This window comes from Musca autumnalis, unplaced genomic scaffold (genome assembly GCF_047663935.1).
Source record: "Musca autumnalis isolate F117 unplaced genomic scaffold, ASM4766393v1 scaffold_1, whole genome shotgun sequence".
In the NCBI taxonomy this organism is placed as follows: Eukaryota; Metazoa; Arthropoda; class Insecta; order Diptera; family Muscidae; genus Musca; species Musca autumnalis.
Window position 1 is genome coordinate 220,057,671 of NW_027411644.1, and position 22,939 is coordinate 220,080,609.

The 22,939-nt window shown below is 33.9% G+C and overlaps 3 protein-coding genes across 5 annotated transcripts in view; 1 reads left to right on the plus strand and 2 right to left on the minus strand.

Annotated features, from left to right (window-relative positions):
- The window catches only part of Ir93a (Ionotropic receptor 93a), a 43,129-nt gene extending 38,486 nt beyond the window's left edge, over positions 1–4,643 (plus strand). Inside the window, exon 12 of the mRNA XM_073960211.1 lies at positions 4,467–4,643. Within this exon, the coding sequence (XP_073816312.1) occupies positions 4,467–4,567 (101 nt within the window). The 3' untranslated portion in view covers positions 4,568–4,643. The remainder of the gene's footprint in view (positions 1–4,466) is intronic.
- Positions 4,644–4,649: 6 nt separating this feature from the next.
- On the minus strand, positions 4,650–5,656 carry RpS30 (ribosomal protein S30). The gene is made up of 3 exons (XM_073960212.1): positions 5,595–5,656; positions 5,236–5,327; positions 4,650–5,083 (listed from the first exon to the last, which is right to left on the minus strand). The coding sequence occupies exons 2-3, from the start codon at positions 5,311–5,313 to the stop codon at positions 4,763–4,765; spliced, it is 399 nt and encodes a 132-aa protein (XP_073816313.1). The 5' UTR covers positions 5,314–5,327; positions 5,595–5,656; the 3' UTR covers positions 4,650–4,762.
- A 12,782-nt stretch (positions 5,657–18,438) lies between these two features.
- Positions 18,439–22,939, minus strand: part of sim (bHLH transcription factor single-minded) — a 114,949-nt gene continuing 110,448 nt past the window's right edge. For 2 of the 3 annotated variants that reach the window (XM_073964012.1, XM_073964010.1), the window contains exons 7-9: positions 21,615–21,721; positions 21,034–21,181; positions 18,440–20,270 (exon numbers count right to left, since the gene is read on the minus strand). In XM_073964012.1, the coding sequence (XP_073820113.1) occupies positions 18,866–20,270; positions 21,034–21,181; positions 21,615–21,721 (1,660 nt within the window). In that variant the 3' untranslated portion in view covers positions 18,440–18,865. Of the gene's footprint in view, positions 20,271–21,033; positions 21,182–21,614; positions 21,722–22,939 lie in introns of all 3 variants that reach the window. The other variant, XM_073964011.1, reaches the window with a different exon arrangement.

The following is a 22,939-nucleotide window of genomic DNA, read 5'->3' on the forward strand; positions in this document are numbered from 1 at the left end:
TTTTAAGCAAAAAATTTAAAATGTTTGGCTTTTTCTATCCATTATTTCCGTAAAATCTAATATTTTTACACAATCGGTCGATCAAGGACTAATCTTTGTTGTCATGGGCCAAAATATAGGAAAAAGTTAAAATTTTGTGCACATTTTATTCATTTTTAGTGGTATAGGAATCCTCGAAGTCGACCCGGAGTCGGAGCCGTGAAAGAACTGGTTGTTGTTGTAGCAGCATGTAACCTACGTGGAAGCATAGATTTGATGCTGGGTTGGCAGCCGCTGACCGAAACACTATGGTTTCGGGTCAATCCGGTACGAAAGAACCTGCTGCCGTTGGATTAAGAAAATGGTCTGGGGGGTTACTCTGTATTGCGATGTGTTTGGTATTTTGTTAACGCAAGATATTTGCATTAACGCACGATTTTGACATACGCTTTTGTATTACAGATTGCGGCGATGCCAGAAAGGAAAAAGGAACAAAAATAGTTGCGAAAGGACATATGAAAACGAATTAGAGACGCATTTAATTTCCTTGCGCATCGCATTTTTCTTACGCATCGCAATAGAGAGTAACCCCCCTGCAGTCGGGGTCGAACCAAAAATACCTCGACTCCGAAACCCTGACTTAAACATAAAATTTAACGACTACGTATGAGACCGTTGGCGAACAACACATTACTGTAAAAAAAGAAAGAATAATGGTAATTACAATATTCCCTTTTGGAATATCCGTACTTTTTAATAAGATGATGAATGGCGCACTTTTGAATGCATTTCCAAAGCAAAAGGCTATATGACAGCCTTATAGGGAGAACGATGGAACCTGTATGAAGACCAGCAATTCCTAAAGGTGACGCACTGTATGGCTGACTTCCGTATCGTCATTTGCTTTGTGTTGTTTAAACTTCGTCTAAATATTTCAGCTGCTCACTCATACATTGTTCCTCGAAAATGCAACTAAATGTATCTGAAATAAAAATGATACATGTTTGCTTTTTATCTGTGTTGAAAATGCGTATGTTTGATGTTTTAAAACACTTATGTAGTTTCGTAGTTGTTAATTGCAACAGCGTTAAGAAACATAATACTTCGTAGATTTTCAGTCATTTGCAAAGCAACTGACGATACGGAAGTCAGCCTATTATATTTACCATGAAACGAGCCATTAGATTGGTTGTGATTATGTGTTTAACCGGAAGCTACAACATCTTTTTTTGGTGCATGAAAGACTGCGATAATTGGAATTAAAGCTTATTTTTTCAACATCAGTCTTACTGCACCCATGTTGCAACCGATTATACATTCTGCATAAAGTAATAAACCTAAAGATCAAACTTATGTATGTATTCAACATTGGAAAGAAAAGGACATAAACAAATCTTTGGAGCTTCGAATAAGCGGGATATTAATTAGTCTTCTAGGAGTGCATGTTTTGCAACTTTTAAACTGACATCCAGGCTTAATCGTTTTTTTTTTTTTTGCAATTTGGCTACATCATGATGTTAATTTCTCACCAAGCCGATCTTTATCGGCCATTAAACAAACAATCCACGTTTATTGTGATCTATAGTTGCCTCTCAAAAATTTTAAACACACGCGTTTATTGTCTTTAAACTTCATGTTCGTTGGGGTCTTTAGTTGATTCTAAGAGCCTTTAAAAATTCACGTTCTTTGGGGTCTTTAGATACTCCTAAAAGCCTTTTAAAAATCCGTTTAAAATCCACGTATATTGTGGTCTATTGTTGCTTCTAAAAGTCTTTTAAAAATCCACGTATATTGTGGTCTATTGTTGCTCCTAAAAGCCTTTTAAAAATCCAAGTTTTTTGTGGTCTATTGTTGCTTCTAAAAGTCTTTAAAAAATCCACGTATATTGTGGTCTATTGTTGCTTCAGAAAAAAAGCCTTTTAAAAATCCACGTATATTGTGGTCTATTGTTGCTCCTAAAAGCCTTTTAAAAATCCACGTTTTTTGTGGGGTATTGTTGCTCCTAAAAGCATTTAAAAATCCACGTAAATTGTGGTTTATTGTTGCTTCTGAAAGCCTATTAAAAATCCACGTTTTTTGTGGGGTATTGTTGCTTCTAAAAGCCTTTTAAAATCCACGTTTTTGTGGGGTCTAGTTGCTCCTTTAAGCCTTTAAGTCCACCTTTATTGTGGTGTTTTTTTTTTTGGTTCATAGTTGTTCCTAAAAGCCTTTATAAAATCCACGTCTATTGTGGTCATTAATTTCGCCTAAAGGCCTTTAAAAACTCAACTGTAGTTGCCCCTAAAAAAATCCTCGTTTATTGTGGTCTTTAGTTGCTCTTAAATGCCCTTAAATATTCACGTTAATTTTGGCCTTTAGTTGCTCCTAAAAGCATTTATTGTGGTCTTTAGTTTAATAACTCCACGTTGTGGCCTTTAAATAGCTCATATAAATCTTTAAAATTGCTCATAAATTGTTTCAAAATCCCATGCTTAGAAGACCGTCGACTGATCTTTATTGATAGATCTTCAACAAGTCTTCTATAAAAAACAAAATCTTCAACTGTCCTTCTATTTTTTGGACTTCAATATCTATTATTTAAAGAAAAAACCTTAACAAGTTTTCTATAGTCAGAGAACGTTAACGACTTTCTTAGTCAGAATACATTCAACGAATCTTCTATCAAAGATTTAATTTATTAAAATCACAGAGTCAAAAGACCTTCAAGATAATCATCTATTAAAGCCATTCTATGATCGAAGAAGTTTTGAAAGTCCCCAATAGAAAGTAACTCTTGAACAGACATCCTATAGCCACAAATCCTCAACATGTCCTCTATAGAAAGAAGGCATTCTACAGGTCTTTCGATAAAATAATCGGGTATGTGATGAAAACCGAATCGACTCGATTTGCACAATCGAAATGGTATATAATAGGAGTGCCGTTGATGATATATATACTTTTGCTTCGCAAACGCCCCTTATTTGAATATTTTTAAAATCCATTTTCAATTTCATTAAAATATTCACCAAAATTATACGATTTCGATTTATGGCAAAACGAGTCGAATCGTTTTCCATCACATACCTGTAGGTCTTAATGGATCAAATATATACGAACGACTTTGAATGGGCCTATAATAGGTCTATTTGCCAGAAGTCCTTCAATAGGTCGACTATAGATAGGAGACCTTCAACAGATCTTCTGTAAACAGAAGACAGATCTTCTACGCCCGAAGATATTGAACTACTACACATCAGTAGTCTTCCAAAAGGACTTATATGGTGGAAAGGCCTTAAAAGGTCTTGTATATAAAGTATACAGTAGGGTTATGACTTTTTGACATTTTTCCTCAAAAATGATTTCCTGTAGCAGGGATGAATGAACTTTTGCCTATTAATAACTATGCTATCGTTTATTCCATTGAAATACAAAAAAAGTTCACGCACAAATCGATTATAAAAAAATAATTTTTTGAAAAAATATATGAAATGAAAAAAAAAATTTGTTTAAAAAAAATTTTTTGTTGTTGCACGTATGAATAAATATAAGCCTACTAATAACTATAATAACGTTTATTTCATTCAAATATTAAAAAAGTCGCGAAAAAAGTCCTTTGAAAAAATTTTAAATTTTTTGTTTTTTGTTAAAAAATTATATTTTTGATTAAAAGCGTTTACGACATTTTTACGATTCTCAGAATTGAAGAAAAATAGTGAGAAATAAATTTCATGTCATTTTAATTATCTCATGTGGCTCTAAGGTTTATTTTCAATTATATATCTGTTTTCAGTGACTTCAAAAAATTTTCCATAATTTTGATAAATTCAAATTTTAAAATCATTTTGCGCGTGAGGTTTTTTCACCGAATCACCTTATAATTAAGATTTTATGTAATCTTATATCAAAACTCATCACGCTATGATACAGGGATATGAGGTTGTAAAAAAGTCATAACCCTAGTATACAGGTTTCCTACGCACAAAATTTCTTCTACATTTTCTATCATCAGAATATACATCGATGGTTGTAGATATTAGGGCACAAAACCGACTGATGGACATGTCTAAATTTGTTCCACTAATAGTAAAAATATTAAGTGTTTAGAACCTACAGAGTGTTAATATGTTGGTTGTATGTTCAACAAAAAATAACAAAAGTTTACAGCCTGTTTCACCATGTCAAACGAAAATGAAAGAAAAACTACTAAACTCGTGTATGATTTTCAAATTTTGTAGTTGTTTCGAGGCAAAAACAAAGTCAATATTATATTACTACGAAAAGTTTTGGTTTTTTTCGTTCGCATTAATTTTCTTTCGACACAGTGAAACAGGCCCTTAATTATGTAGCCATATCAATTTGATGGAACCATTCTAACATAAATACGAGTATTATATATATTATTAACACTATTATTCTAAATTGTTGTCTTATCACTTCAACATTTAATTATGTTTATATACTAACACATTTGTTTTCTCCGTTTGTTTCTCTATGTCAATATGCAGGTTCCCTTGGGGCCCTCTTGGTAATACTTCTGGAGTACTTATATCAGCGTTGGCAACAAAGATATTCCCAGCAAACAAATCAACCAATTTTCTCTAATTAACTTTTGTAAATGGTCTAACTAAAAATAAAATTATTCCTTCTTGCTATGGCATATTTGGGGAAATAACAAAACGAAATTAGTGTTTTTGTTGTTTTTTGTGTGTTTTCACTTTTTTTATATGGAAATTTCTAAAATCAACATTTTTAGTTTTTTATAGATATTGTAAAAACTACTTCAGCACTGCACCGCTTAAACTTAAGCAGAGTTGGCGTTGGGGCCACGACGACGACCGAAACCGGAGACGGTGTTGACGAAACGACGGTTGTATTGGATGCGTCTCTTAGCACGACCGGTCTTCTTCTTCTTCTTTTCTTGCTTTTCTACCTTGGGGGTTTGACCCTTAACTTTACCGGCACGAGCCAAAGAACCGTGCACTTTACCACCCAACATGGGAATGGTGATATCCAATTCGAAGGAGGACAAGGCAGAGATGGGGGTTTCGTTGGCCAAGGCATTGCCTTCGCAGTTCAAAACGATTTCCTCAGTATTGTAGCCATGGAGCTGGGCAATTTGAGCCTAAAGATGATAAAACATAAAATTAGTACTTTTGCTAAATTAAACAAAAAGACAGAAAAGTGAGGTTAGAATAACAAAAGGCAGCCAGACAGTGTTTCTGGTGGTGGCCTGTTGTTGTTGGTGTCTCAGCACAACTCTCACTGCACACTTACCTTAACAGCGGCAATGGTGACATCTTGTTGGACATCAAGAGTCTCAACGTTTTCCAAACCACGTACAAACAATTGCATGTTGTTGATGTGTTCTGAAATGGACACCACACAAAAATACGATAATTTAGCAATTTATTTTCAATGACGTTTTGATGATGGCAGCAGAACTCTCGCCCTTTGTATAGAGCCAAACACGTGTGTGATTCATAAATTCACATATTTTCTTATTTAGCCAATGTTGCCTTCATGAAATTTCAATCACACATAATTAGCACTATTTAGTTTTTCACATTTCATTGTTATTTTTGCCATTTTTCTCATAAATTCATGAAAAATTAATAAAAATCATTTTATTTTACCTTGTCACTTGCGTGAGGATTTTTCGAAAAGAAAGAAAAATGGCTACCATTTCATTCGGTACTCATTTCCACCCATTTGACAGTTTGCCGAAAAACAGAGTTGTATTGCGGTCAAATGTTTGATATGGCAATGCTGCTGTTGGTTTTCGAAGAAATGTAAACAGATTTCAAATAAATTCTTGTTTTCTAGTTGGAATGAGAAAAATGAAGTTAATAAGAAAAAATAAATAGATTTTTGCTAAATAAACGCAACGATTATAATCGGGATTGCATTAAAACGAAAGGAATAATTGAAGATTAGAATGGAGTAACAAAATGCAAAACATTAACTAGTTGCAGATTTCTAGTATATCGTCAAAGGCAAGGTAAGTAGTGTTCCATTTTTATACCCTCCACCATAGTATGGAGGGTATATTAAGTTTGTTTTTCCGTTTGTAACGCATTGACATACTCATTTGCGACCCTATAAAGTATATATATTCTTGATCAGGGTAAAATTCTAAGTCGATCTGAGCACGTCCGTCCGTCCGTCCGTCTGTGGTAATCACTCTAGCATCCACAAAAATGGAGATAGGACGCTGAAATTTTGGGAAAATGCGTCTTTTGTTTGCAGGCAGGTCAAGTTCGATGATGGGCTATATCGGTCCACGTTTTGGTATAGCCCCCATATAACGGTACCCCCCGATTTACGGTATTTTGACGTTTTTAGCTACATTTTCAGACCGATTTGGCTATAATTTGACATTTAGGGTCCTTAAGTATTAATAAACACATATAACAAAAGTTGTGGACATAGGTCCACGGTTTGGTATAGCCCCCATATAACGGTACCCCCAGATATACGGTATTTTGACGTTTTTAGCTACATTATCAGACCGATGTAGCTATAATTTGACATTTAGGGTTCTTAAGTGTTAATAAACTTATATATTAGAAGTTGTGGACATAGGTCCACGTTTTGGTATAACCCCATATAACGGTACCCCCCGATTTACGGTATTTTGACGGTTTTATCTACATTTTCAGACCGATTTGGCTATAATTTGACATTTAGGGTTCTTAAGTGTCAATAAACATATATAACAAAACTTGTGGACATAGGTCCACGTTTTGGTATAGCTCCCATATAACGGTACCCCCCGATTTGCGGTATTTTGACGTTTTTAGCAACATTTTTAGACCGATTTAGCTATAATTTGACATTTAGGGTTCTTAAGTATCAATAAACATATATGACAAAAGTTGTGGACATAAGTCCACGGTTTGGTATAGCCCCCATATAACGGTACCCCCCGATATACGGTATTTTGACGTTTTTAGCTACATTATCAGACCGATGTAGCTATAATTTGACATTTAGGGTTCTTAAGTGTTAATAAACTTATATAATAAAAGTTGTGGACATAGGTCCACGTTTTGGTATAGCCCCCATATAACGGTACCCCCGATTTGCGGTATTTTGACGTTTTTAGCTACATTTTCAGACCGATGTAGCTATAATTTGACATTTAGGGTTCTTAAATGTCAATAAACTTATACAACAAAAGTTGTGGACATAGGTCCAAGTTTTGGTATAGCCCCCATATAACGGTACCCCCCGATTTGCGGTATTTTGACGTTTGTAGCTACATTTTCAGACCGATTTAGCTATAATTTGACATTTATTGTTCTTAAGTGTCAATAAACTTATGTGACAAAACTTGTGGACATAGGTCCACGTTTTGGTATAGCCCCCATACAACGGTACCCCTCGATTTACGGTATTTTGACGTTTTTAGCTACATTTTCAGACCGATATAGCTATAATTTGACATTTAGGGTTCTTAAGTGTAATTAAATTTATATAACAAAAGTTGTGGACCTAGGTCCACGTGTTGGTGTAGCCCCCATATAACGGTACCCCCGATTTACGACATTTTGACGTTTTTATCTACATTTTCTGACCGATTTAGCTATCAATTGACATTTAGGGTTCTTAAATGTCAATGAACTTATATAACTAGTGGAAATAGGTCCATGTTTTGGAATAGCCCCATATAACGTTACCGCCCGATTTCAGGTATTTTGAGAATTTTACCAACAAGTTTTAACCGAATTATCTGTAATTTGAACATTTGACATTTGAAATTCTTAGTGGTCACCACACCTCTCCACCAAAAATTGTCAAGAAAGCCCCCATATAACGGTACCTCCCGATTTTCAGTAATTTGATAATTTTAGCTACAATATTAAACCGAACTAGCAGTAATTTGACATTTGAAGTTCTTAGTGGTCACAACACCTCTCCATCAAAAATTGTCAACATAGGTCCATGTTCGGATATAGCTCCCATGTAACGGTACCTCCCAATTTTCAGTAATTTGGTCATTTTAGCTACAATTTTTAACAGAGCTAACTGTAGTTTGACATTTGAAGGTTGTAGTGGTCACCACGCATCTGCATCAACAATTTTCAACATAGCCCCAATATAACGATACTTCCCGATTTTCGGTACTTTGAGGATTTTACTTAAAATGTTTAACCGAACGTAGGTCCATGTTTTTGTATAGCCCCAAAACAAACCTCCCGATTTTCCGTACCTTAGCTTTATTTTTGGACGAACTTTCTGTAATTTGAAATTTAAAAGTCAACAAAAATTCTGCAACAAAAATTGTTCATTTAAGTTCATATTTTCGTATAGCCCAGATACCTCCGAACTAGCTGTAAACGACATTTGAAGTTCCCACTTTATGTACCGATTTTCGATATTTTGAGGATTCTAGCTAAATTTTTTAACCGAATTAGGAGTTATTTGACATTAAAGGCTCCCATCAAAAACTCTCAACATAGACCCATGTTTTATTATAACCCCTATATAACAGTACCTCCCAATTTCTAGCCCACCAAAAATTGTCAACAGTTAGATATATGCACCATAAAAAAGGGCCTCCCGAATGAAGCATTTTATGTACATTATCTGACATTTTAACGTACTCACTTAAAGTTGGGGACAGGAATAAATATTTTATGGTGGAGGGTATGAAAAGTTCGGCCCGGCCGAACTTAATGCTTTTTTACTTGTTTGCTTTAAAACGTTTCTTCAAATACTTTGGGTTGGCTCTTACAGATAGGAGCTTGTAAAGGGCGGTATTGCCACGACTTGTCGATGAAGTTTTACGATCTTATGACAATTATCATTTTTTTATTTGATGCTGTTTATTCGATATATTCCCATCCCACAGTTAGAGGTGGTGTTATCCCCTTCGGTAGCTTGCAGCTCAATTTCAAAGGTGTTCTTATTCTGCGGATTTTAGAAGATATTGTGGTGCTGATTTTTTATACATAACGAGTCGATAAAGATAATAATATTAACTAGGTGAAGAAAAATGATGGTCAGCATTTCTTTTGGTGGTATAGCCCTGATTTTATTTAATTAAAGACTTCAAGTATACAGGTTAAATATCCTCTGTTAGTTAAAATTATGTTTAAGGATACTCCGCACGGTTTGAAGAGCAAGAAGCGGAGACGGTAGAAATTATTTGATTATTGCATTATAGTGGATACTGCAATAATTGGAGAAAAAATAATTAACTATGAAACATCTTGTTAGCGATGATTTTTACAGAAACCACATTTATTATCAGTCATTAATTAAAGCCCCATTTAAAGCTTAATATACTATTTGTGGAAAACTAACAAAACTTCTGGAAAAGTACAAATGGTACAGAAAAAAATAAAAGGCTATTGGAAGTGCAAAGAGGAAAATAACCTCTACAGACAGCAAGGCAAAGACCGCATTGCCGTTCACTGCTTGTAACGGATGTTAAAGGCAGCTCCCAGGACACCACCCACGCTTAACAGCTCGGTGATACCTGATTGTTCCGAAAGTAAAAGGAACTCTTCTGATAACAACACTGTGCAACATGAAAATTATTAACCATATTCTGACACCGCAGTGTGATAGAACACCAAAAATGAGAAGACACGTGTCTCGTCGTTTTTCCCTAACTCATCAACTTTCACGGTTATAGGCCTCTAAAGGTTTGAGGCTTTGATGAAGAAAGGGTTATTTAGTCAGGACTATATCTTTCAAACCGTTAGGAATTTTGAATTTATCTTTGAGGCAAAGTTGTAGCTCTTGTCTTAAAGAACAAAAATTGTGAACACATATAATCCATTAAGCTTCATCTGCAAGATCAAAATCGCCATGGTCAAATTTCTTTTAAAATGTTTCTCAAGTGTTGTTATACAGCTTTCAAACCGATCAAATTTGAAGCAAACAACTAACTACAAAAATGTACCTCAGATCTTAATAAACATCTTTCTAGAATATACGAACTCTGTAGATACGGATCTTAATGGTCAAAATAGCAAAACAATTGCGATTTTTTTCCTCTTTTCTAGGATTCTGCTCCACAGATATTAAACCGTTCAAAATTCAAGAAAACAATCTACCACAATAGCGTAGCAAAGGTATCAATAAACAACTTTCTGGAATATGCGAAATGTCTATGAACGCTTCTTAACGGTAAAAATAACAAAAATCTTTTGAAAATATTCAATTTTTATACTTTTTTCTCCGACTCTGGTCCAAAGATACACAACCGCCCAAAAATTGAGGAAACCGTCAATCACAAAAATGTACCTAAGATTTCAATAAACAACTTTTTAGAACATATGAAGATTCTAGGAATGATTCTTAGGGCAGAAATTCACGAACAATTAAATTTTTTTACATTCCCCTGCTCAGGTTTGGAAATAACAAACTGTTAAAAACTCAAGGAAATTTGAAAGGTTTGTTATTTACGGACCTGAACAGGAAGAAATGATCTAAAATAATCGAATTTTGAGCTTGAAGAATCGTTCCTAGAATCTTCATTTGTTTGTTGAAATCTAAGGTACATTTTTGTAGTTGACTGTATCCTTAATTTTTGGGCGGTTGCTTTTTTTGGGCCAGATTCGGAGAAAAATGATAAAAATTGGATATTTTCAAAAGATTTTTGCTATTTTTACCATTAAGAACCGTTCATAGACATTTCGCATATTCCACAAAGTTGTTTATAGTTGCCTTTGCTACACTATTGTGGTTGATTGTTTTGTTGAGTTTTGAACGGTTTAATATCTATGGAGCAGAAGCCGAGAAAAGGGGATAAAAATCGCAATTGTTTTCCTATTTTGACCATTAAGACCTGTTCCTTCAGGGTTCGTATATTCTAGAAAGATGTTTATTGAGATCTGAGGTACCTTTTTGAAGTTGGTTGTCTGCTTCAAATTTGATCGGTTTGATAGCTGTACAACAAAACTTGAGAAAAATTTTTAAAGAAATTTGACCATGGCGATTTTGACCTTGCAGATGAAGTTTGATGGGTTATATGTGTTCACAATTTTTTTTCTTTATGACAAGAGATACAACTTTGCCTCTGAGATAAATTCAAATTTCCTAACGGTTTGGAAGATATAGTCCTGACTAAATGACCCTATTTACATCAAAGCCTCAAACCTTTGGAGGCCTATAACCGCGAAAGTTGATGAGATAGGGAAAAACGGCGAGACACGTGTCTTCTCATTTTTGGTGTTCTATCATACTGTGGAGTCAGAATATGGTTAATAAAACATATCTCAAAAAATTACACACAGTCCAATGCAACATCAACGATCAAAACACTTTGTTATAAAATCAAAGCAGTCGTCCCAACCCCGTGTCGGTCAGGAACAAAAAACTGCACTGCAGTGAAGGAGTAATTGGTAAGAGGTAGGTAGTTTACACTATCTATCAGTGTCATATTACATGAAATTTTCCATCGTTATACAGTCGCTAATGTGCGCAATATTGGGGATTTTCTTTACGCCATTTACTTTTTGCGTACACATCAGCAAAAATGCAGTGAAATTACGTCTTCACATTGTCTGTGTGGGTAGATATGGAATGTTTTTATTTCGTGTCATACGACATTGATGGCTAGTGTAAACACTAGACTGGTTTTAACTCAAAGGGAAAAATCGATGTGGGATTTTTTTACGCGGCACGCTCCTAAAATTTTTGGTCATGTTAAAGATTAAGATTGCCAAAGTTTGAGATCAATTAGAATATGTTAACACGTGCCACTGGGGCCTCAAAGTTTCCAAGGGCCCTTTATATAGCCAAAATTAAAATCTGATCCGATTTTCAAAATTTTTTGTAGGATTACTTACTTAGCCACTACAAAGAACTGGTAAACTGTTTGCATCGATTGGACAGTAAATGTGGTGTATAGAGCGATTTCTTTGAAATTCGCCAAAGGCGACATACAAATTTGTGTGGGATCAAAGGAAATTTTTCACAAAATCACTCTAGAGGCCACATTTATTGTCCAATCGATGCAAACAGTTTACCAGTTCTTTGTAGTGGCTAAACAAGTAATCCTACAAAAAATGTTGAAAACCGGGTCAGATTTTAATTTTGGCTATATAAAGGGCATTTGCAAACTTTGAGGTCCCAGTGGCACGTGTTAACATATTCAGATTGAGCTCAAACTTTGGAAATCTTAATTTAAATTTTAAAATCATTTTGTGAGAAAGGGATTTTCATCGAATCACGTTATACTCGTCCATATTTTGATGAGGTTGATGATCAATTTAAATCTCTGGTGGTCATGATGATCGAAAGGAGTTACTAACATTGACCCTACCTTTGCTCATCTTAAAATACCCCTCAAAAGTACATCAAGTTGCAAGAAGGACAACACCTTCGGTTACCATTCTCAAAAATGTTCAAAACTTTGCTTAAGGGGTGACCTCCACTTGTAAATTTCAGAAAATCGAAAAAAATATCTTATTTTAAAGTAGAAATAGCATAGAATTGAAATAAAATTTTCAAGTCTATCGGAACAATATTGCTAGAGATATGAGCTTTGGAAGGGAAAAAATTATTGTGTTTTGTATGCAACATAGAAACTAAAAACGTGTTTTTCTCGGTACCAACTTTAGCTCGAAAACTAATGAACCGATTGTCGTACTATTTTGTGGGATTATTAAAGACATCAAGATCTACACCATTTTCATATGTAATTGGATTATTTCATTTGAAGTTCGAAATATTTCACTTGTAATTTGAGAATTCCAATTGAATTTCGAATTATTTCATTTGCAATTTGAGAATTCCATTTGAAATTCGGGCATAAATTGAATACTCTACCAGCTGGCGGAAAAATCTGAAATGTTTACTACAGGTAGATCTTTACGTCCTGATTACAAAAATATAAAGTTTGTTGGGGAGAAGTCCATACTTCCCTGAAGTTCCGAAAATTCCCTTGTTAAAGTAAGAAAACAATTTAAATTAAAAAATGTTGTTTTCGTGCTCTAAATTGGCTCCTGTCCATAGGAAAAAGTTTCAAATCCCCGGCCGAAGGCCGACTACTTAGAAAAAACTTACAATTTTAAAGAAAATTTCAGATTTTTTCCGTCACTTGGTAGAAAACTCAATTTGTTCCGGAATTTCAAATAAAAAATTCAAATTACAAATGGAAAAAATCGAATTACAAATGAAATAATTCGAACTACAAATGAAAAAACTCAAATTACAAATGAAATAATTCGAATTTCAAATGGAATTCTCAAATTGCAAATGGAATAATTGGAAATTCAATTGGAATTCTCAAATTACTGAAATTATTCGAATTACATGTGAAAATGGTGTAGCCCTTTATCGATCGATTTTATTTAATTTTTTTTTTTTGTTTTTTGACCAGAAAAAGTCATGTGTTGAGCCAAAAATTGAAAATTTTGAGTTTTTTGGTCAACCATTTCAGAAAAATTTAATATTTTTTAGAAAATCGATCCATGAAGGACTAGATCTTTATGTTCTAAATAAGCCCACAAAAATATATGAAGATCGGTTAATTAGTCTTCGAGCTAGAGTTGGCACCGTAAAACGCTTTTACAAAAAAGGGTTTCGTGGACGGTCATTTGTTACAAAACCGCATAATAGTCCATGTGATTCAGATAACAACGTTATCATTTGTCATTTTGCTTTTTCATTTTCTCCATACTATGGAGGGTACATTAAGTTTGTCATTCCGTTTGTAACTCCTCGAAATAATCATTGATCAACGTGTAATTCTACATCGATATAGCCTAGTCCATCTGTCAGTCTGTGGATATCACTCTACCGTCCAAACGGATTGAAGCCTGTATATACAATTCTGATCACATATATTATAGGTCCGTAGTACTTTTGGTATTGAAAATGGGCTATATGATAGTACGGTTACATTAGAGTTTTTTTTGCCGGGTTAACCCACTTCATGAGGATTAATTTGACGTTTGCGCTGTGGAATTGACATTTGAAACCCATACCCACTGGGTTAATCCGGTCAAGTGTAACCGGGTATAAGTCCACGTTTTTTATAACCCCCATACAAGATTGACGAGTCGACGCATTAAGGAATTGTGAAGGTTTTAGTACCAGTGTCCTTCCAAGTTAGTTGTAATTTTGAATTTTGTATTTCTAGAGGATAAAAAATTTTGCTACCAAAAATGGTTTTCATAGGAACAAGTTTTGGTATAGACCCCATATAACGCGACCCATTACATTAAGGAATTTTGAAGGTTTTAGTTTCATTTTACCACCGAATTTTTTGTAATTTGGTATTTTGTGTTTCCAGAGGTAAGAGAACATTTTCACAAAAAACTGTCTGTATTGGTCATCGTATAGCCCCCATATAACAGTAAAACCTGATTTCTGGTATTTTGAAGTTTTTATCTACATTAATAGGCTGAAATTTGGGGGATTCTAGTAGACAAAAAATTATAGACCAACAATTGTGGTATCCTCATATAACTTCATCGTACGATTTCAGGTATTTTAAAGTTCTTAACTACATTTTCTGACCAAATTAAGAAAAATTGTGGGCGTAGGTAGATCCACGTTTCTGTATAGCCCCCATATAGCGGCAGCGCCCGGTTTCAGGCATTTTGAATTTTTGTTGATGTTTTCTTCCCAAATTGAATATAACTTGACATTTAGTGTTCGAAGAGATCAAAAAACTTCTCCACCGAAAATTATGTACATCGGTCCATGTTTTAGAATAGCTCCATATAACGGTACCACCCAATTTCAGATAGAATGTAGCTCCGGTACCGACCAATTTCAGGTATTTTTAAATTTTAATCTTCATTTTCGGGCTAAATTTGATGGATTGGGATTTTCAGGGGTCGCCACAAATTGTGGACTTTGGTTACGAAAGTAGAAAGAAATGTTATTACTTACCTTTATCTTAGGTATTTCATGGTCGAGGGTATAAAATGTTCGGCCCGGCGGAAATTAATTTTTTTAATTATTAATATTAATTTTTATTAATTTAGTTAGGCAGCTTATCTGGCATATCGGGTGTGTAAGTGGGTTTTGCCCTGACACATGTTTTTCAGCGCAGCCTTCGGAAGTTATGAGTTTGGTATTGAACGTTAACACATCGTGATAAAATTTGTATATGTTTTCGAGGACATGGGTTCAAATCCCAGCTTTGCTCATACTGTTTTTTTGTAATTTGACGAAGGTCATTTGCAATATAAATTTTTATAAATTTCTCATTGGAGTTGACCTGAATGATCGAAGATGTTTTTTTTATGAAAAAGGAAGGCCGAAGAGATTCCAACATAATCACCAAATCAACCTAGCAAAATAAAATGGAAGCGATTCCATGTGAAATCATGATTTCACTGGTTCTTTTGCATGAGTGCGAAAGGAGTCGTGAAAGATCCGATCCTTTTCATCGAATTTTCATGAGTGCAATTGTAGTCGTGAAAGATCCGATCTTTTTCATCGAATTTTCATGAGTGAAATTGAAGTGGTGAATGATCCGATATTTGTCATAGTATTGTCATGAGTTTAAATAAATTGATAAGTACCCGCACAATAAATTATCAAATACTCATGTACCCGAATAATTGTGTACTTGCAGAAGTAATTGTTAAAATGAAAATAAAAGTCAGATGAAAGTGATCGATAGTGGCGAATTTTATATATTTTAATTAAAAATACAATGTAAATTAATATAAAACAAAAGAAAAATATATTTTGTGTTTGGAAACCTGTTTCGTTTTGTGGATATTAAAAAGAAGTATAAAAAAGACCCGGTCTATACACCACGAGCTCCACCAGCCTACCAACACCGATATAGTAAAACATATCGAGGTGCAATTATTGGATTGGCTGGGCCATGTTAACAGGATGGATAAAGATGCCACCGGCATATGATTACGAGCCATTTGACGTTATGCGACCCGAGGGAAGAACAAAACTCCAATGGAATGGCATCCATAGTAGAAGATCGGTAAAATAAGTATAAAAGAGAACATAACATGGTAACTATTAAAGGATAAGTTTCTTTCTTTCGAAATAACATAACAGAATTCAAATTTATACTAGGTTTACCAAATGATGAGCTTGGTTCAGAGATTGACACATAATTTATCGAATATTGGAAAAACGGAACCCCAAGTTAAAAGAAATATCTTGCAGCCATCGGAAGAGATAAATATGATATTGCGGATTAATATAATATATAATTTTGAAAATTGCATACAAAATAAAGAAAAATAGCATCTGGCGATACAAATAATCTGTGCATTGTATTCTTATTAGTTCAACAAATGACATAATTGTTTTGCAAATTTTATTTCTGATTCTGCCTGCGAAAATGTTATTTATTTTTAAAACTGTGAATTTGTTCTTAGCACAATTAGGTTCACCGCTCTTGTTATTGTTTTTATACCCTCAGCATTTATGCTAACGAGGGTATATACACTTTCATACGAGCAAAATGTGCCTCATCGAAATAATGGTTTTAGACCCCAAGTATGTTTGGACGAAATCCGTATCAGACACGATAATTCTCGAAAGGATCAATCGATTATGTCCAAAATTTGGCTTTCGTAATATTTTGTCCAAACTTAGTTTAAGTTCGAAGATGGGTTAAATCGGTCCACTCCTTCCGATACCTCCCCCACAAAATTTCGGATAAGTTCACTTTAAGACCTGCTCTTGACTTACTTTGATTTCTGATGAAGCAATTTGCAATCGCTGTCTCAATTACGACGGTAAAAGTTTTTTTCAGTGGCAAGTCCATACTTCTAGGGAAAACAGCCCGAAAGTTGTAAAAAAACCCTATGGCTCCATATGTAGTAGCTGGAGAGCACAATAACTTTCGAACTATTAACCGATTACATCTCTGTCGGCAAAGCCGACTGATACTTTTTTACTTGTTCTCATTAATTTCTAGTTGGAGTTGAGCTGACTGATTGAAGCAAAAAAGGATAGCCAAAGTGATTAAGCGATCGGTTTCGCTGTTAGTTAAACGGCTTATCAGGCATATCGGGTGTGAAAGTGGCTTCTTTGGCAATGATTTGAGTCTTATTGTAATTAAGAGACCAAGCTTGCATCAAATGCAATATTTTTTTGTACCGACGAGGTTTTTGTCATGACATATCGTCGGTGTCATGCTTAAGTGTTCCATACGCCATTTTTGACTTTTTGAGATACAGGTGGTTTCTAGGGTTTTCCGGTATGCTCTTTCTGAATTTCTAGTCGGGTTTCTCCCATCTGCTCTAGTTTCCGAGATATCCACGCCTTGACGGGAAAGCATCAAGTTTTTTCAGTTATGAAATTAATATTTTAAAAACTTACAAGTTTAAAACCACATTTCCAAATTCAGAATTTTAATTTTCGATTTAGAAGTATTTAATTTATTGAGGCAAATATGGAACATTTTTTGTCACTTTTTTCCATGTGATTTACAATGGAACAAATCGACAAAAATTCTTTTTTAAAAAAATCTTTATATCTTTTATATTCCAATACATATTCCTCTAAATTTTTGCAAATATATTCTATATACTATTATTAATATTTCAAGTTAAAGATATAAATATTTGCTTTAGCCAGTTCCACACAGTTGTGACGCAAAACATTAAAATGCGATTATCTCAAAACAGGCAAATGACGTATGGAACACTTAAGCATGACACCGACGATATGTTTTTTAGCGCAGCCTTCGGAAATTCCAACATAATCACCAAATCAAAACTATCGAAAGAAAAGACTCAAAAAATTAGATCTAGTTCGAAGATGGACTTTGACGTTTGAAAATTTTAATAGCGGGTAGTCAGTCATTGTACCTGACACACGCCTAAAATGTACTACCAAAACTTGTTCGTTTTCGCCTATGAAAATGCTATTTATTTTAAAAACAGGGAATCTGTTCTTGCACAATTTTCTATGCTACTACAACAACAATACTTTTTACTTGTTAATAAATATTATTTAGAAACTTTGGCGAAGTCCGATTAAAAAATATGCACAATTCAAATTTCTTTTTTAAATTATCACTTTATTATTTAGATGTTAATTTCAATATTTTTCGTGTTATTATTGAATTTCTGTTTCATTGATTTTGTTTTGTTTATATAGAAAAAATTACAATTATATAAATACAAATAGCTGTGTGTTATTATCATTTTCCCATATTTGTGTATGTATGTATGTTCTTGTATGTATATATAATTTTACTAAATATTAAATTTGTTTATTTTATATCTGTATATATAATTATTCTTATTATTGGTTATAAATACTTAATTAGGCATACACACTTATTTAAATACTTTCAAAGATATTTACAAAAAAATGTTGGCTTAAAAATAACAAAAAATTATTACTTATTAAATTTAAATAATTAAGTATGTGGGGAGAGTGCAAACGATAATATATAATAACAATAATAAAAAGGTGAATTATTTAGTTTAATGAGAAAAATAATTAATAAGAAAAAAATTGCCACATTTGAAAAACAAATACAAATAAATATTAATAAAATTGAGGGGGCCTTTTTTAAATAAGACTACAAAGAGAGTTGTTATGAAAATATAAATTAAAAAATATATAGTATCTGTATGTATAATATTTGTAGATTGTATGGCTCAGCCATTAATTTTAAGCTTAATGCTTTTCTTCATTACAATTTGATTTTGATTTAATTGAAAAAAAAGAAAATTAATTGCAACAACAAGCGAAACAGATGATCATTTCAACACTTCAAAACATGTTCCCTAAAACAGGTCATAATAGCCGGCCACTATTAAACGTCTTACGAGGATATTTGGTTTTATATATGGGAAATCTCCAATTGTAACCAAATTCCCCTTTACGCCATTGGCCGCTAGCTTGACCTTCCCAACAGTTCACAGTGCTTATCGTCTGTAACTTTGTAACGGTGGCTTTTGCAGATTTTGTCCCTGGTATTCAAAATCTTTAAAGGTTAATGTACAAATTCATTGTTGATATAATGTTGAGGCTCCACTATGACACTGGTATAGTGGGGTCCATTGACATTTTTAAACGATTCCGTAAAACTATTGGCAACTATGTGATGATGTTGTTGTGATGGTTGTTGGCTTTGGGGCTGGGATGTTGCATTGTGTTGGCCGGCGACTTCCATGGGAGGAAGTGTTAGATGAGATTGCTGTTGGTCTGTTAGATGTTGGTGAAGGTGGTGCTGTTGATGCTGCTGCTGCTGTTGGTGTACCCCTTCCAATTGTGTTAAATGAATTGAACCTTGATGGTGGGGTGATGTTAACTCTGTTAGGGTATTGCTGTGAGGTAAATGATGCTGTTGTTGCTGCTGATGATGTTGGTTATGTGAACTACTGTCCGAAAAATAGTTCAATTCAAAACTATGACTGAGATCACTGTAGGTGGTTTGCGGTGAATTACCATTAACTAATGAGCCATTACCCGTTGACAATTGCCGCTCACTTTCTGAACTGCTCGAACAACTATTCGAGTTAGCCGAAAATGGTCGTATTAATGTTGAGGCCGATACATCAACGGTGGCATCGTAATAATAATTGTTATTGTTGTTGTAATATAAACTAGAGGCAGCAGAGGCGGTGGTATTGGTGGTGGTATCCGGATATTGATGTCCCAAATCATGTTGTCCTCCCAATGAACTGCTCGAACTAACAACGGATTCATTGACGGGATACAAAGGTGTATAGCTGAGGCTGTCATGACCATGAGGATGGCCCACATCCATGAGATCATGCATGTGATGTTGTGGATGCATATGTAAGTGATGGTGGTGATGTTCATTGTGGCCCCCGTGTGCATGGTGATGATGATGGTGGTGGTGATGATGCAGTTGCTGTTGCTGAGGATCTTGTAGTACATGTAACGATGCTTCATTATTCAAATGTTGTTGCTGTAAATAATTTGTGTTTGCATTGTTGTTGTTGTTATTGCCACCATTGACAATACTACTACTTGAACTTGAATTGGTATTTGTACTTAAGACAGGAGTTACAGCCGTTGGCAAATGACCCAATGAACCTTCTAATGGCCCACCACCAGTAGCAGCAGATGTTTCAAAACAACTTTCCATTTTTGGACTTGTACTAAGAATACACGATGATGTTGGTGTTAGACTAGCCAGACTGGGCGTATGTCTTAGTAGGCCATTTTTATTGGTGCTGTTACTGCTGTTGCTGCTGCCGCTGGTGTTTGTGTTGTTAATGGCTGCCACGGGATGTGGCACATTGGCCACAGCGGCTGCATGACTGGCATGTAAAGCTGGTGTGGGTATCGGTGCTGGTGTTGAGATCGGTTCACTTTTAATAACACCCGTTTGGATTTCATTAAGTACTAAGTCTTTGGCCTCTTGTTCACTGCAAAGGGAGAGAGAGAGAGTAATTTGGGGAATTAGTATGGGGTTATTTTAATAAAATTATTTATAAATTTAAGTTAAAAATAATAGACAATTGGCAGATTGGGGGTAAAATTTTTAGTCAAAAGAGAAATTTTTATTTTATTTTAATTAAAAAGATTGGCATTAAGTAAAATATTTTTAAAATTCTATTCGAAATTGTTATAAATATTTATAAATTTAAGAGAAACATTTTTAAATTTTTCCAATTTATTTTTTTGGGAATTTTTATTTTTTATTGTTCTATAAAAGATATTGAAATTTTAAAATGTTAAAAAATACAATTTCCCATTTGGAAAAAATATCCCCCAGGAAAAATGTCATTTATATTTGTACATAAATTAATGAAAAGTTATATTTTTTGTTTTCACTAAAAATTAAAATTTGTTTTCTATTCAAATATAAAAATTTCACTTGAGGGGAAATTCTTGTTTATGAGGATTTCGTGAAAAGAAATGTATGTCTATATTCAATATTTGTTAAATTTCAAATTTATATGATTTGTAGAACATTTTCAAGGTTTAAATTTTTTCTAAATTGTTTATTTTTTAGGAATTTTATTTTTTTATGCTTCCATTTCTTATAATTTTTTTTAAATTTTAAGTACTTGAAATATTAAAATTTTGTTTAAATAAATGTTAACATATTTTTTTAATTTTCCCTTTAAATAAATAAAATGTAAATATTTTGTAATACTTGTTTCTATAAAATTTTGTAATAATTACCTTAAAACATAATTTACACTAACTATGCAAACTTGACGTGATGAACGACTATTGTGCACCAATGTGGCATAGGATTGTACCCAAACCCAGCCGCCACCTTTTGTTAGGAAACGATAATATTTGGTGGTAACTTGTCCTTTATATAAAACTGTAAATAAAAACAATAACAAAAACAATAAGATTCAGATTGCATTATAATTACAAAATCCCATCCATCCATTCACACCCTGAAAACACCCCATTTAGCAAAAAAGGATTAAACGATTAGACGGGCATTTATAGTTGAGTTGGTGGGATTTTAGGTTAATATTTTTACAAAACCCAATGCCGAAAAACAAACAACATGAATTAAATAAATAATGCACAAATTATTAACAATAACAAAAGCCGACTGGCTGAAGTTCCAAAAATAACAAAAGCCTACAATGCGTTTCCATATGTTTTTTTTTTTTTTGGAAATACAACTTTAAAGCATTATAACAAATGGATTTTTGGTGGGTGGTCGGTTGGTTGCATGGAGTGTTTTGTGGTTGTCATGATGATGATGATGGGTAGGATGTTGTTGTTTTTGTTCAACTTACGTATTTGATGTGAAACACGCATGGGCAGTATATCCTGTACATGTATATACTGATACAGGGTCTTCTCAATGAGTTCTTGGGGTTCATAGCCAGTTAACTGGGATACTCTGCAATGAGAAACAAAATTAAAGAAATGAAAATGAGTTAAAGTTTATTAAAAAAGAATAATAATTACACAAATAATGAAAGAAGAAGCTTTAAAATTAAAATCATTTAAGAAAAAATACTAAGCCAATGAGAGTCTCCTTCCCCCTTTCCAAAATCTGTTGTTTATGAGGACAATATGTTTTCCATTGTTGTGTTGAATTAACACCATAAGGGTAATTGTGCAGCACAATATCCCTTTTCGGAATATCTTTCTATCCTTCCGTTTGCTTTATTTATTTTAGCATCTTTTGTTTGCGCCATCATAGACAATGCATAACATGAATGAACAAAGAATGAAGGAATAGAAGATGATGATGACTGGCTGACTGGCTGTCGGGAATGAATGAAACAAATCAATGTTGTAGACAACAATGACGACAATGCCACTTTTTAAGTGGCAAATGATTTGTTTGCATTGCTTTGAATACCCTATAATATATCAGCCTCTTCCTTCTTCCCAATCTACCCATTATAGGCCTGCTTTTTTGCTTTCCTTTTTGGAAACTTTGCTCTTTCAAGTTGAATTTGATTTCCATTTTTTTCTTTCTTCTCTGTGTGGAATGAATGGAATTTGCTTTTCAAGTAGGTGGTGGCTTTTTGGAGTACCTTGTTTCGTTTTTATGGCGGGGGGAGTATGAGTGTCACAAATGGGGTTGTTTTGTTAAGGAATCAAAGGAAAGTGCGTGCGTATGTGTAGATAAATGGAGAAGGAGGAGTTGTAGCACCATTGTTATTAATTTCGAAGGTGGAGTAGTACATTTTGAGTGACTATTGTATTGTGTTCTTTGTTCAAAGAAGTTATTGTTTGTTGGAAGGGGGTCCGGTGAAAAGAAATGGCTGACGTTTGCTCTCCATAGAAGAAGCGGTATTAGCGAAAGTGTCAAGTAATTAAATATTGATAAGATATTGTATTTCCATAAAGTATAGAGGAATTGAGAAAATTAGCTGAAGAAAAATATTTGAAGGAAATATACATACTTAAAATAAGGAAATATTAATTTTTTTCTCATATTGACATAATTTGTATAAACATCAATTTTCCTAGAAAATTATTATATGTATATATTTTAAAATCCAGTTGCAAGTTGTGCGAAATTTAAAGACCATGTGTGATAGGATGCCATCTATCTTCGCATAGCCACATTGTAGCTGTTCTGTGGTGTGAGTCTTTGCTAATT